We start from the raw sequence: 15,813 nt of genomic DNA, 5'->3' as shown, positions 1-15,813 counted from the left end.
TATTAAAAGAGGACCTGACCTGGGACACTCACATTGCAGCACTGGTCAAAAGGTTCCAGTTGAGATGATACAACCTGAGACTTCTCAGGACACAACAATGGAATGAAAAACTGCTGGTGATTTATCCATTTCCAAATTAATGATGGAACTAAGGGATAGAGTGCAAACAGAGTATTATAAGATATGGAACAGGTGGTATCATTGGCTCAAAAAGAGATGTACTGTAAAATTAATGCATAATGACTGTATAGAACATATAACAAAAGGAGATGGTATATAGTCAGAAACCAATAGAGACCTAAATAGCAATAGCAATAACAGTTAGACTTATATACTGCTTCATAGGGCTTTCAGCCCTCTCTAAGCGGTTTACAGAGTCAGCATATTGCACCCAACAACAATCCAGGTTCTCATTTTACCCATCTCGGAAGGATGGAAGGCTGAGTCAACCCTGAGCCGGTGAGATTTGAACAGCCGAACTGCAGAACTGCAGTCAGCTGAAGTAGCCTGCAGTGCTGCATTTAACCACTGCACCACCTCAGCTCTTCTAAATGTGGTATATACGTTGCATATATTCTAAAAATAATAAATATGAAACAAGAAGGTATATGTATGAAGCAACAGGCCGTTGACTGGAAAATTAGAATCTAGAAAAAAAGAATACCGACAACGGAAAGCTGTAAAAGTGTAATTGTGATTTTAATGTTTAAAAAGGCTGAATACAAATGAATTAAAAAGAAAAACTGCTGGTGACCTTCTACTACTACACCGTAGAGAGTATTTTAACTTCCTGCATCCGTGTATGGCAGATAGGGCAGCACTCCAGAGGGTCAACATCATTGCCCAGACGATCATGGGTTGCCCTCTCCCCTCTTTGGAAGAGCTTTATAGCCCCTGCTGCCTTAAGAAAGTTCAAAACTTTCGGGTTTTTCAATTTCAGTTATATAGAATGTGACGGATATGTCTTTGTGTTTTTATTTTTATAGTTGTAAAGCACACTGAAGACGGCATTTAATTTCGTTGTACATTGTGCGATGACAATAAACTAAACTAAACTACTGAACATGTTCCCAGATGTTATAGCTGATGGAAAATATTCCCACCATACGCAGGATCCCACCATACGCAGGATTGGGATTGTGAATGACTACAAAGTACCTCCTCCGAAGAAAATGTGGAGGGTAATGTTCATACTATGGTTGCTGGTTGACTTGAAATGTCAGGCTGAAGCGATGTCTTGCCCCAGAAGCGATCCGTCTCCTATCCTTCACAAATGGTACAAGTCAGGAGGCCTCATCATTGGTGGGATCACAGCTCAGATTGTATATGTACTGGAAGAGCTCTCCTTTGATGAGCATCCTTCACAGAAATCATCCTTGCCACCGCTGTAAGAAATTCTCTTTTCCTTTTTTTTCTTTCCACATGTCATTTGAAACTGCACGATACTCAGTTGATAGAATAGAAGAACACAGAACAGAACAGAATAGAATAGAATAGTACAGAACAGAACAGAATAATGGAAAAGAATGGAATGGAATGGAATGGAATAGAATAGAATAGAATAGAATAGAATAGAATAGAATAGAACAGAACAGAACAGAACAGAACAGAACAGAATAATGGAATGGAATGGAATGGAATGGAATGGAATAGAATAGAATAGAATAGAATAGAATAGAATAGAATAGAATAGAATAGAATTCTTTATTGGCCAAGTGTGATTGGACACACAAGGAATTTGTCTTTGGTACAAATGCTCTCAGTGTACAAGATGCATTCGTCAAGAATCATAAGGAACAACACTTAATGATAGTCATAGGGTACAAATAAGCAATCAGGAAACAATATCAAGATAAATCGTAAGGATAAAAGCAACAAAGTTACTGTCCTGCAGTCATAAGTGGGTGATAAGTGGGTGATAGGAACAATGAGAAGACTAATAGTAATAGTAATGCAGTCTTAGTGAATAGTTTGACAGTGGGGAGCGGATTATTTGTTTAACAGAGAGATGGCGTTCGGGGAAAATTCTTTTGTGTCTAGTTGTCTTGGTGTGCAGTGCCCTATAGCGTTGTTTTGAGGGTAGGAGTTGAAACAATTTATGTCCAGGTTGCGAGGGATCTGAAAATATTTTCACAGCCCTCTTTTTGACTCATGCAGTGTACAGGTCCTCAATGGAAGGCAGGTTGATAGTAATTGTTTTTTCTGCAGTTCTGATTATCCTCTGAAGTCTGTGTCGGTCTTGTTGGGTTGCAGAACCAAACCTGACAGTTATAGAGGTACAGATGACAGACTCAATAATTCCTCTCAGATACAATAAAGAGAATACATATTTAATTTTACACATGTTAAAAGCAGCTAGAATTGTGTTTGCACAACAGTGGAAAAGGGAAGAGATTCCTACAGAGGAAAATGTAATAAAAAATATATTGGAATATGCAGAAATGAATAGATTAACACTTAAAATTAAGGAGAAGGATGACCTTCTTCTTCTTCTTCTTCTTCTTCTTCTTCTTCTTCTTCTTCTTCTTCTTCTTCTTCTTCTTCTTCTTCTTCGTCTCCTCCTCCTCCTCCTCTCCTCCATTATTTCCATGTCTACAATTGAATTGCACATCATGATTTCTGGCAAACTAGCCCAGTTGTTGAGGTAGTTTCATGGTCTAACAAATGTTTCTCATTGGTCTTTATATCTGATGCTCATCACAATGTGAAAGTTTCATAGTGTAGTTGCTATTGTTGCTTCACACAATGCATTTGACTTGCCTCAATCCTCGATATTTCACTTATGCCTAAATTATGTTTTCAGGGCTGTTTTAAAGTTTTATCAGCATTCCCTGAGTTTGGCATTTGCGGTGAAGCAGATCAATTCAAATCCAAAACTCTTATCTAACATTACCCTGGGATTTTTCATCTGTGACAACTATTTTGATGCCCGGCTGACTTACCGTTCCACTTTGGAACTGCTCTTCCAATCTGATCAGTTGGTTTTCAACTACAGATGTAACGCCAAAGAGAATCTGGTTGTGGCCATTATTGGTGGATTTGGTGCTGATATCTCATTCTTCATGTCAAATATCATCAGTCTTTATAAAATCTCACAGGTAAGATATATTGTATATATTGATATGTATGAAAACCTGTCCATAAGTCAATTATTATCTCCCCTAGTGAAGGGATTTCCTACACCAGGAAATCAAGAAAAGCAGAATTGGATGGGACTTTGGAAGTCTTCTAATTCAACCCGCTGTTCAGGCAGAAGATCCTATACCATTCCAGACAAATGACTGTCTAATTTCTTCTAAAAAGGTCCAGTGATGGAGCATTCACAACTTGAGGAGGAAACCTGTTCCACTGGTTAATTGTTCTTATGTCAGAAAATTTCTCCTTAGTTCTAGGCTGCAAAAACAGAGAGAAAGAATCAAGATCACTTGAAGTATTAATACCACTTTATAATGCCTTAGTAAGGCAACAGTTGGAATACTGCATTCAGTTTTGGTCACCACGAAGTAAAAAAGATGTGGAGATTCTAGAAAGAGTGCAGAAAAGAGCAACAAAGAGGATTAGGGGACTGGAAACTAAAACATATAAAGAATGATTGCAAAAACTCGGCATGTCTAGTTTAATGAAAAGAAGGACTAGGGGAGACATGATAGCAGTATTCCAATATCTCAAGGGTTGCCACAAAGAAGGAGTCAAACTATTCTCCAAAGCACCTGAGGGTAGGACAAGAAGCAATGGGTGGAAACTAATCGAGGAGAGAAGCAACTTAGAACTAAGGAGAAATTTCCTGACAGTTAGAACAAATAATCAGTGGAACAACTTGCCTCCAGAAGTTGTGAATGCCCCAACACTGGAAGTTTTTAAGAAGAGAGATTGGATAACCATTTGTCTGAAGTGGTGTACCTCCAAGATCCCTTCCAACTCTGTTGTTCTGTTCTGTTCTGTTCTGTTCTGTTCTGTTCTGTTCTAGTCTAGTCTAGTCTAGTCTATTTTAGTCTAGTCTAGTCTAGTCTAGTCTATTTGGAACAATTTGCCTGTGAATGCTCCAACTATGGAAGTTTTTAAGAAGAGAGGAGATTGGACAACAATTTGCCTGAAACGATATAGAGTTTCCTGCCTGACTAGCAGTTGGACTAGAAGACCTCCAAGGTTCATTCCAACTCTTATTCTGTTCTTCTTCTTGATTAGTTTTTATCCACTGCTTCTTGTCCTGCCTTCAGGTGCTTTGGAGAATAGATTTCACCCACTCTTCTTTGTGGCAGCCCCTGAGATATTGTAACATTGCTATATGTCACCCTCTAGTCTTTCTTTTCGTTAAACTACACATATTCCTATTCATCTGAGAAAATGAGACTAGAATATGTCTTCTTCATAGCCTGTTTCCCTAAAATCAATCTTATTGATTAGGGTGCTTGGTGTTATAAATGGACTCAAGTAGAAATTAGATTCAATTTCAGTGACGCATCAAAAAAGGGGCTAATCCAAACTAAGAATTGCAATTAAGTCATATCTATTGAATAACATTGCAGAATGTAGATTCACAATATAAGTTAGTGTATGTTCGTAAATGGAACCTGTAACATTTCTCAGCCAAACTTATGGGGTTGCTTATATTAATTGAAAAAGAGGTAAATAAGCTAGTGTTCCATTTATTTAGCCTTTAGTGCATACTAATCACAATAATGAGAGCTTTATTTAGATTTGAAAATGGAAGAAAAGAGCTTGGAAAAAAGTATGTATTGTATGAGGCCTTTGAACTCTGGTGCTGGAGAAGACTCCTGCGAGTCCCTTGGACTGCAAGGCGATCCAACTGGTCAGTCCTAGAGGAGATCAACCCTGACTGCTCTTTAGAAGGCCAGATCCTGAAGAGGAAACTCAAAGACTTTGGTCACCTGATGAGAAGGAAGGATTCACTGGAGAAGAGCCTCATGCTGGGAAAGATGGAGGGCAAAAGGTGGCTGGATGAAGTCACTAAAGCACTCAGTGTGACCTTAAATGGACTCTGGGGGATGGTAGAGGACAGGAAGGCCTGGAGGAATGTTTCATTTCATTTCATTTCATTTCATTTATTTAGTTTGTCAAACATGTACAAGATAACAGGTATAAGTATAAACATGGAGATGAACAAGGAAATGAGTACAAATAAATGGGGACAGTAGGACAGGGACAGTAGGCACGCTGGTGCGCTTATGCACGCCTCCCTTTATGGACCTCTTAGGAATGGGGTGAGGTCCACGGTAGACAATTTAAGGTTGAAGCTGTGGGGGTTAGAGGATGTAACAATAGAGTCAGGAAGAGCATTCCAGGCATTGATCACTCTGTTGCTGAAATCAAATTTTCTGCAATCAAATTTGGAGTGGTTTACCTTGAGTTTGTATCTATTGTTTGCCCATGTATTATTGCGGTTAAAGCTGAAATAGACATTGGCAGGTAGGACATTGTAGCAGATAATTTTGTGTACTAAGCTTAGGTCAGACTGTAGGCGGCATAGTTCCAGGGTGTCCAAGCCCAAAATTTCAAGCCTGGTGATGTAAGGGATTCTATTGTGAGCAGAGGATTGGAGGATTCTTCTTGTGAAATACCTCTGGACCCGCTTAATTGTTTTAATGTCCGATATGCAGTGTGGATTCCAGGCAGATGAGCTGTATTCGAGAATTGGTCTGGCAAAGGTTTTGTATGCCTGGGTTTGGAGCACAATATTACAGGAGAAGTTGTTTCACAAGATTAGGTTAACAACTCTTAGTGCCTTCTTGGCATTGTCCATGGAGTCATGATGGGTCGGACACAACTTCACAACTAACAACAACATTGTTTTAAGAAAATATATTTTTTCAAGTTAGTAGAGAAATAACAAGGGGCATGGGGGGGCCCAGGGGATAAAACGATGAGCTTGTTGATCAGAAATGTCGGCAGTTCGACAGTTCGAATCCCTAGTGCCAAGTAACAGAGCAAGCTCCCATTACTTTCCCAGCTTCTGCCAACCTAGCAGTTCGAAAGCATGTAAAAAATGCAAGTAGAAAAGTAGGGATCACCTTTGGTGGGAGGGTAAGAGCATTCCGTGTGCCTTTGGCATTTAGTCATGCTGGCCACATGACCATGGAGACGTCTTCAGACAGTGCTGGCTCTTTGGCTTTGAAACGGAGATGAGCAACGCCCTCTAGAGTTGGGAACAACTAGCACATACAATCAAGGGGAACCTTTACCTTTAGAGACATTCCAGCTATAATCAACTAGCTGCACATTTTATTTCAGCTTGCCTATGGCTCATTTGCACCCAAGAAACAGGGAACAAGGATGTCTGCTTCCTTTTACCGCATGGCTCCCAATGAAATCCTTCAGATTGCAGGGATTATCCATCTGCTGAAGCACTTTGGATGGACCTGGGTTGGCCTTCTAATTCTGGATGATGACAGTGGAGACAATTTCCTCCGAGCCCTGGACCCGCTTCTGTCAGAGAACAGGATCTGCTCTGCTTTTGTGGAGAGGTTTCCCAAACAATCGTTTCTTTTTATGTTTCAAGGTCAGATCATCCAGTCCATACATATTTATTTGAATGACCTCAAAGTCAACACATTCATCTTCTATGGGGAAAGCATCTCAGCCATGCTTCTGTTTCTGTTCATGAGATTTATCGAGAACCGCCGTGGGAAAATGTGGATTTTGACTGCTCAGATGGATTTAACTTTAACCAGTCTCCATTTACCTTCAGACCTGCAAATGTTCGATGGAGCGATTTCCTTCTCTATCCACTCCAATGAGCTGCCAGGGTTCAACAGGTTCCTTTGGGCCTTCAAACCATTACAGATGAAACAAGCTAGGCTGTTGAAAGAGTTTTGGGAACAAAGCTTCAATTGCATTTCTTCAGAGAACAATCAACCAATGGAAAGTGGTGAAGCATGTACTGGGAAGGAAGAAGGAAGAAACCTTCCTGGATATTTATTTGAAATGACCGGCCACAGCTACAGTATCTATAATGCAGTCTATGCCATAGCCCATGCTGTTCATGGCATGAACTTACATAGGACTAAATACAGAAAAATAACAGAAAGTAGAATGGATGAACTTCGAGATCAAGACACCTGGAAAGTAATAACTTTTGGGGGATAACTGTTGCAGCCCTCCAGTGGCCAGTGGAGCTGGCAGCAGATTCGGACAATGAGAAGGTTGGGGAGGAACATGGGCCAGTCCTGGAGTCCGGGGAAGGCTCTGTTGAGGGCTCTATGTCGGAGTCGGAGACAGACAATGGTGAAATGCAATTTTTTTTACTACTGGTTCTGTAAGAGTGGCTTGGTGGGCATGGCAGGGGAAGGATACTACAAAATCTCCATTCCCTCCCCACTCTGGGCCAGCCACAGGTGATATTTGCCGGTTCTCTGAACTACTCAAAATTTCTGCTACTGGTTCTCCAGAACTTGTCAGAACCTGCTGAATTTCACCCCTGGGGCCAGAGTCATATGCCAATTATCAGCTGCCTTCAGAGTCAAACATCAGTGAGGCAGACGAACAGCTGGAGCCTGTTCCCAGTGTGTGCTTGTGCAGAGTCATCAGACGAAGGGAACATCTAAAGAACAGGGGTCGACTTGGGAGTAAGGCCACAGGTGGACGATGAATGGCCCCTCCCAGAGAAAATAAAGTGAAAAGGAAATGGAGTTTGCAGAAGGCAATTAATTTGCTTAATTGGTTTGTGACTCTCCAAGACTCCTTGTCAAATTGTGCAAATATCGGCCTGGCAGCTCTCTATGCCAGATAAGGTCTGTGACTCCCTCAAAAGACTTTGCTGGATGTGAATGAGCAAGCCAGAAAGTCCAATTGCCTCCTGAAAAAGCTCCTGTTATAATCCTGCAAGGCTCAAGGAAGCAAAAATAACAGGAAGAGGTACTCAGAGTAGTTTCTTTATTTTTGCTGACCTAAGGAGAGAAATCAGAGTAGAGCACAAATTGGCATAAATATTAGGTATACCCTGTGAAAGGCAAGGATCAGAGGTGGTATTCAGCCGGTTCTGAACAGTTCTGGAGAACCGGTAGCAGACCTTTTGAGTAATTCAGAGAACTGGCAAATATCACCTCTGGCTGGCCCCACCTCATATCTATTCACTGCCTCCCAAGTCCCAGCTGATTGGCTGGAGAATAGAGATGGAAAGCAGGTTAGTGGGGTGGGGAGGGAATGGGGATTTTGCAGTATCCTTCCCCTAGAGTGGGGAGGGAATGGGGATTTTGCAGTATCCTTCCCCTAGAGTGGGGAGGGAATGGGGATTTTTGCAGCATCCTTCCCCTGGAGTGGGGTGGGAATAGAGATTTTGCAGTATCCTTCTCCTGTTATGCCCACCAAGCTATGCCCACCAAGCCACATGAAACAGAACTGCTAGTAAAAATGTTTAAATCCCACCTCTGGCTAGGATGGGTCCACCCTGGCTCTCTTCCTGCACTCCAGAGATGCCAAGCTGAACTACATCTTAGCTCGTTTGGAAAGATCCCCCCTTCCTCCCGTATCACAAATCCCACTGCTTTGTTTCTTCTTTATTTATTCCCTCTCTTTCTCTTTTTTTTAAATTTTTTTTTAGCTTCACTTGTTTCTTCAAGGCCTTTCATTCAATAATTCACTTGGGGAAACCGTGTCCATCAACCCTCATGGAGAAGTGCTTTCTGGATTCGATATTACAAATTTTGTCATTTTCCCAAATCACTCCTACCATAAAGTTAAAATCGGAAAAATGGATCCCGAAGGTCTTGAAGGAGAAGAATTTGTGATTTGTGAAGATTTAATTGTGTGGCCCAGATATTTCAAGCAGGTATAGATTTCGAGTGATTTTATTATTTTGGGGCAAAAGATTTGGAGTTGGATATTGAGTTGGATTATACAGCCTGCTTTCAGATCCTTTAATCAGTTAAAACAAACTACTGACCCTTTAATCAGTTAAAACGAACTACCGTATTTTTCAGAATATAAGGCACACCTTATTCCCCCTAAAAGAGGGTGAAAATTTGGGTGTGTCTTATACACTGAATGTAGCCCCCCCCGTCCCCCACCCTTTGGCCTCTGTCTCCCAGCAATTTACTCCTTGCAGCAGATGGAGAAAATGGGGCTTGCGGAGGCTGTGATAGACTATAGCAATCTCTGCAGCCTGAAACAGCTGATGATCGGGAGGCACGCTTAAACTGAAAGTGAAACTTGCTGTTTGCTCCATGAGGCAAATTGCTGGGAGGCAGAGGCAGATTTTTTTTCTTGTGCTAATCAGGCTGTTTGCTGTTTGCTGCAAGGAGGTAAGTCAATAACGATAAATGCCTATAGAATGTTCAAATTATTAGACTTATTTTTTAAAGACTGCTTTATTATTGTTCTAGACAGCTTAACAAAATGAAGAAGCTTTTTAAAATAAATGCTTCATCTGAAGATGCCCAGTACTATTGTATCTTCTTTTAAATAGCAGAGAACAACTATACTTCCAGAAAGCCACATCAATTTTAACAGCATGTGTACAAGTATAGTCTGAAATGTAACACTACAAACAGTATATGTTGTCTGTACTATTTGCTGTTTGTTGCAAAGAGGCAAATTGCTGGGAGGCAGAAGCAGATTTTTCCCTTGTCCCCCCCCCCCCCCCAAAAAAGCTAGGTGCATCTTATACTTCGGAGTGTCTTATATTCCGAAAAATACGGTACATTATCACACTGATGATGTCTCCTCTTATTAGTAAAAATTAAGTCAAGTATAGCTGTCACTCTATTTCCCTTCTCTACTTTTGCATAGGATAAACCTATCAGCTAAGTATGTCAGGAACCTGTCTGATCACACACTCATTGCAGAGTTTGTTTCCCAGTTAATATCAGGATATTTAAAGTCCCCCATTACTACAGTGGTATGTTTCTTGCACACCTCAGCGAACTAATTAGCAAAAATTTATGATCCTTTGATCTCTGCTACTCTATTTATGCAGGCAGATAGGAGGAGGTTTATCCAATATTACTCAACTCTTCCGTCTTGAATTATATCCTGGTTTATCAACAGGTCTTGCCCCGTTCAGTGTGTAATAATCCCTGTCCTGCTGGCTATCAGAAGAAAAAGAAAGAAGGGCAGAAATTTTGCTGCTATGATTGTGATCCGTGTTCTGATGGGAAGATGTCAAATATATTGGGTAAATTATTCTGTTTTATTCTACTTTATCCTACCCTACCATATTCTACCCTACTGTAAAATCTTCCAGTATTAGGATCAGAATTGGAATCAATGAAGCAAACAAATCAGCTGAATATGTAAATAAAATTTACTATCAATTTTGTACTGAAACAAAGCAATACCATATTTTTCAGAGTATAAGACACACCAGAGTATAAGATGCACCAAGGTTTTGATGAGGCAAAATTTTAAAAAGTAGGTAGGTAGATAGAGGGAGAGAGAGGGAGAGAAAGAGAGAGAAATACAGTAGGTAGGTAGGGAGAGAGAGTAGGTAGGTTGTAGGTAGAGGGATAGAAAGCAAGAGAGAGAGAGAGAAATACAGTAGATAAGTAGGGAGAGAGAGAGTAGGTAGGTAGGTAGATGTTTCCAGCTGTATTTATCCATGTGCTGGAGAAGGAAATCACTGACAATCTTCACGACCTAAGACTTTGTTTCTGCTGGCACAGCACTTGATCAATCTAATTCTCATCAATAAATTAAAGAGCTTTCCAAAAGGAAAAAAAGTTTTTGCACTCTGCAAGCCTCCCCAAAACAGCCTGTTTTTCATGAAAACGGGCCAGTTTGTTTTTTAAAAAAAGGCATGAATAGCCTTGGGAGGGGCTTGCAGAGTGCTCCTGGAGGGCTGGGGGGCACAAACGAGCAAAAAACGGCCTGTTTTTCATGAAAATGGGCCTTTTTTGTCAAAAAAGTGCATGCATAGCCTTATGGAGGCTTATAGAGTGCTGCTGAGGGCGGGTGGGGGAGCAAAAAAGGCCTTTTTTTACTCATTTCTGCCCTTCCCAGCCCCCAGGAACTCTCTGAAAGCCTCTATAAGGGTATGCACAGCTATTTTGGTGAAGGGGGCGGAGGTTCGGGAGACAAAAAATGCTGTATTTCATGTATAAGACGCACCTAGATTTTCAGCCTCTTTTTTGAGGAAAAAAGATGCATCTTATACTCCGAAAAATATGGTACATTAGAGTAGGGTACAGTACAGAGTAGATAGGGTAGAGTAGGTAGAGTTAGCTAGGTAGCTGGATATATTGCTAGATAGCTAGATAGCCAGCTAGCCAGCTAGCCACACAGATAGCTAGATGGATAGCTAGATGATAAAGATAGATAGATAGATAGATAGATAGATAGATAGATAGATAGATAGATAGATAGATAGATAGATAGATAGATAGATAGATAGATAGATGATAGATGATAGATAGATAGATAGATAGATAGATAGATAGATAGATAGATAGATAGATAGATAGATAGATCTGCTACATATATTTGTGACCATAGGTATAAACCAAGCTTGGCGATATGATTGAAGCCTGATCCCTTGTTTGTTTGTTTGTTTGTTTATATTGGATTGGATTTGATTTATTACATTTATATGCCGCCCTTTTCCCCAAAGGGGACTCAGGGCAGCTCACAATTCAAGTCAGGGAAAGATGGGAACAGACAGGGGATAAAAAAGACGAACATAACAATACACAATTTAAAAGCACACAACAGCCATACCATTCGAGGAGGGGGGCAAAAACTCTTTAGCCCCAGGCCTGTCAGAACAGCCAGGTTTTAAGGGCTTTGCGGAAGGCCTGGAGGGTGGTGAGGGTTCGAATCTCCACGGGGAGCTAGTTCCAGAGGGTGGGAGCAGCCACAGAGAAGGCTCTCCTCCGGGTAGTTGCCAGTCGGCATTGGCTGGTGGATGGAATTCGGAGGAGGCCTAATCTGTGGGATCTAATCGGTCTATTGGAGGTAATTGGCAGCAGGCGGTCTCTCAAGTACCCAGGTCCAATACCATGAAGGGCTTTATAAGTGACGACTAGCGCCTTGAAGCGTATCCGAAGACCAATAGGAAGCCAGTGCAGCTCGCGGAGGATAGGTGTTACGTGGGTGAACCGAGGTGCACCCACAATCGCTCACACGGCTGCATTCTGTATGTATGTATGTATGTATGTATTTATGTATGTATATACACACACATACATGTATACACACAGACACACACATCTTCAATCATATGGTCAAACGTGGTTTATACCTGTGGTCACAAATATATGGAGGAAATAGATCTCTCTCTTCTCTCTCTCTCTCTCTCCCTCTCCCACTCCCACTCCCACTCCCTCTCCCTCTCCCTCCCCCCCTCTCTCTCTCCACCTACCTACCTACCTACCTACCTACCTACCTACCTACCTACCTACCTACCTACCTGGCTACCTGGCTACCTGGCTAGTGTGTGTATATCTAAATATTTATCAGCAAAAAATTATATGTATGTATGTACGTACGTACATATGTATGTATATGTGGCACATTTAAAATGTGCAGGGCTTTAGTCAGAGATTTAAAAATGGGCAAGACTTGAGTCACATAGCTGTGCCCACGATCTTATTTGTTTGGAAAATGTGTGAACACTCCCACCCATATGCATCCATGAGTAAGACTTGGACAAGCAAAGCTTGAAGGTTTGGGTCTTTAGGAAGCTTGTGGAATATAGCCAATGTGCTTGTTCCTAACTGGGATATCCCAACATAAAAGATTCTCATCTGAATAAATTATCTTTATAATAGATATTATGTAATGATCCGATGGACTTTTTTTCCAAACTTAGCCATTTTTAAAAATGTGGAAATTCACTCCCCAAACTCCCCAGCCAGAATTCTGAGAATGGAAGTTCAAGTGGCCAAGAATGAAAAACACTGAATTAATTGAACATAAATGATATATTTCACTTGGTGCTACATCAATCATGATGATTGGATTCCATGATTCATGTCCTCTCTCCTGTTTTCAGACATGATTGCCTGTTCTGAATGTCCAGAAGACCAATATCCAAGTAAGGACAAAATTCGATGCATCCCCAAAATCATAACTTTCCTAACCTTTGAAGAACCTTTGGGGATCAGTTTAGTTGCGGTTGCTGTTTTACTTTCAGTCATTACTATGTTCATACTTGGAATATTCATTAAGTATAAAGACACCCCTATTGTTAAAGCAAACAACAAGGACCTCTCCTACATTCTCCTCATCTCCCTTCTGCTTTGCTTCCTTTGCTCTTTCCTATTCATGGGAAAACCTGTCCAAGTGATTTGCTTCCTCCGACAATCCGTGTTTGGCATTATCTTCTCTGTGGCCGTTTCTTCTGTGTTGGCCAAAACCATCATGGTTATAGCTGCATTCATGGCCACCAAACCAGGGTCCGGCATGAGAAAATGGTTGGGAAAAAGATTGTCCTTCTTAATTGTCTTCTTCTGCTCCGTCATTCAAGCAAGCATTTGTCTGGTGTGGATGATCACTTCTCCCCCCTTTCCAGAACTCAACATGAAATCAATGGCTGAAGAGATCATAGCAGAATGTAACGAAGGGTCTGTTGTGATGTTTTATCTTGTCTTGGGCTACATGGGGCTTCTGTCTCTGGTCAGCTTCATGGTGGCTTTCCTGGCTAGGAACTTGCCCGACACATTCAATGAAGCCAAGTTCATCACTTTCAGCATGCTGGTGTTTTGCAGTGTTTGGTTGTCTTTTGTTCCCACTTATTTGAGCACCAAAGGAAAGTATATGGTGGCTGTGGAGATCTTCTCCATCTTAACTTCTAGTGCTGGGTTATTGGGATGTATCTTTTTCCCCAAATGCTTCATTATTTTGCTGAGGCCTGAGCTCAACAGCAAAGGACAACTTGTAAAGAAAAAGCATTTTTGATTATTAAATTATGGATTGATGTATTTCTGCTCTGAAATGGAATTAAAAATCCTGTTCTAAAAATAAAAGCTGGGCTTGTTTATTACTTTTACCAACTTTATCAATATTGTATATTCTTGTCTTGTATAATTTAGAATTTGTGTGTCAAATTCTTATAAATGGAGTTGGACAATAAAATCTTTCACTGTTTCATGAGTGACACTACTTTTAATAATATTTTAGTTTTGATCATTTACCTGATCTATTTAATGAAGAGAATAATTAGGTCTTCTTTAAAAGTGATCTGTTTTCTGACCATTAACAATGATCTAATTGTCTGGGTTCTGATGGATGCCCTAATTAACTCATGAGCCTTGAGCCACATTTCAAAAGAAATCCAGTTATTTATTAGGAGCAACATGCCGGCATGTACCCAAATGAAGTCAGCTCTGCACCACGTAATTTACAGCTCAACTATGACTCTGTTTTCCCCCTCCTCCCAGGCTGTGTCATAAATCACATTCTCCAATGGAACACTTTCGTGGACTGTAGGAAAAATGCCTCTCTGGTTGGCTCTGGTAACCTGAGATCCAAACTTGAGAAAGGTATGAGTGAAATATGCTTCCGGTCATGGCTGCCAAGTTGCTCTATCAGTTTTTTCCCTACCCTGCCTATGGCAACTCGAGAGTAGGTCAGGAATGCTTTATGAGTTGACAGTAATATCTGGATAATATAGTTTAGATTATCATCATCAAGCAGTAATGGGAAAAAAACTGTTTTCTAGTGCAAATCATTCAGCTAAAAGGATGTCAGAATATCTCAGCAATTCAATTCATATGCTTTAGCCTCCAGCCCCCTAATCATCCTTGTTGATCTTTTCTGTACTCTTTATAGTCTCTACATCTTTTTTATAATGTGGTGGCCAAAACTGGATGCAGTATTCCAAGTGTGGTGTTATGAAGGCTATAGAAAGCAGTACCAATACTTCATGTGATCTTGATTCTATCCCTCTGTTAATGCAACGTAGGATTGTATTGGGTTTTGGGGGGCAGCTGCATCACACATCATATTTAAGTGATTGTTCACTAGGACTCCAAGATCCTTCTCACAGTTCCTGCTATTGAACCAGGTTTTATCTGCATCGGTACATTTGTTTTTCCTTGATTGCATTGTTGAAAAGTCATACCTGACTTTTAGTCCATGAAAGAAAACTGTGATAGGTCTTCAGAAAACCAATAACACATATACCAAGCGATGGGTCAACCAAGGTATGCAAATATCACCCGTGGACTAATCCTGTACTTGTCAGAGTTTGTTGCAGAAATCAAATCCAGAAAGCACACACAGGTAACTGATTCAGCAGGATTCATTAACTTCTTTGTATACATAATAACACATAAGGCATATATACAATACCAAAAGTGGTTCTTTCAGATCAGAGCAGGAGACCAGTTTAGTTCTCAACCCAGACTTGCAGCTTTAGTACAGAACAGTTGAACTAAGTCATGCCCAGCTGCCTAGCTGTCTCCAGCAAATACTGTTTCAGTTTCTAAACAGCCCTCATTGGCTGACCTACCGTATTTTTTGGAGTATAAGACACACACCCCCCCACAAAAAAAGAGGATGAAAATCTAGGTGCATCTTATACACTGAAAACAGCATTTTTGGCCGACTGAAACCCTGCCCCCTTTGCAAAAATGGACATGCAGGGGGTTTGGGAAGCTTGAAAAGTGCTCCTGGGGGCTGGGGAGAGCAAAAACAAGCAAAAAGGAGCCGTTTTTGTTTGTTTTTGCCCCCTACCAGCCTCCAGGAGCACTCCACAAGCCTCCCAAAACCTCTGCATGCTTCTCCTTTTTTTGCTTGTTTTTGGTCCCGCTAGCCCCCAGGAGCACTCTAAGAACCTCCCAAAGCTCTGCATGCCCCCACTTTTTTTGTGCAAAAAACAAGGCATGCAATGGGTTGGGAAGCCTGTAGAGTGCAAAAACT

The 15,813-nt window shown here is 41.0% G+C and overlaps 1 protein-coding gene across 1 annotated transcript; it reads left to right on the top strand.

Annotated features, from left to right (window-relative positions):
• The first annotated feature begins 1,064 nt into the window (after window positions 1-1,064).
• Window positions 1,065-13,848, top strand: LOC148046857 (vomeronasal type-2 receptor 26-like). The gene is made up of 6 exons (XM_087715012.1): window positions 1,065-1,387; window positions 2,804-3,098; window positions 6,250-7,083; window positions 8,558-8,785; window positions 10,003-10,129; window positions 13,463-13,848. The coding sequence occupies exons 1-6, from the start codon at window positions 1,065-1,067 to the stop codon at window positions 13,846-13,848; spliced, it is 2,193 nt and encodes a 730-aa protein (XP_087571138.1).
• The last annotated feature ends 1,965 nt before the right edge of the window (window positions 13,849-15,813 follow it).

Source organism: Thamnophis sirtalis, unplaced genomic scaffold (assembly GCF_051295495.1).
Source record: "Thamnophis sirtalis isolate CommonGarterSnake01/CBP01778 unplaced genomic scaffold, rThaSir2_p1.2 scaffold_4, whole genome shotgun sequence".
NCBI lineage: Eukaryota > Metazoa > Chordata > Lepidosauria > Squamata > Natricidae > Thamnophis > Thamnophis sirtalis.
Note: the sequence above shows the minus strand (reverse complement) of the source record. Positions and strands in the feature narration are given on the sequence as shown.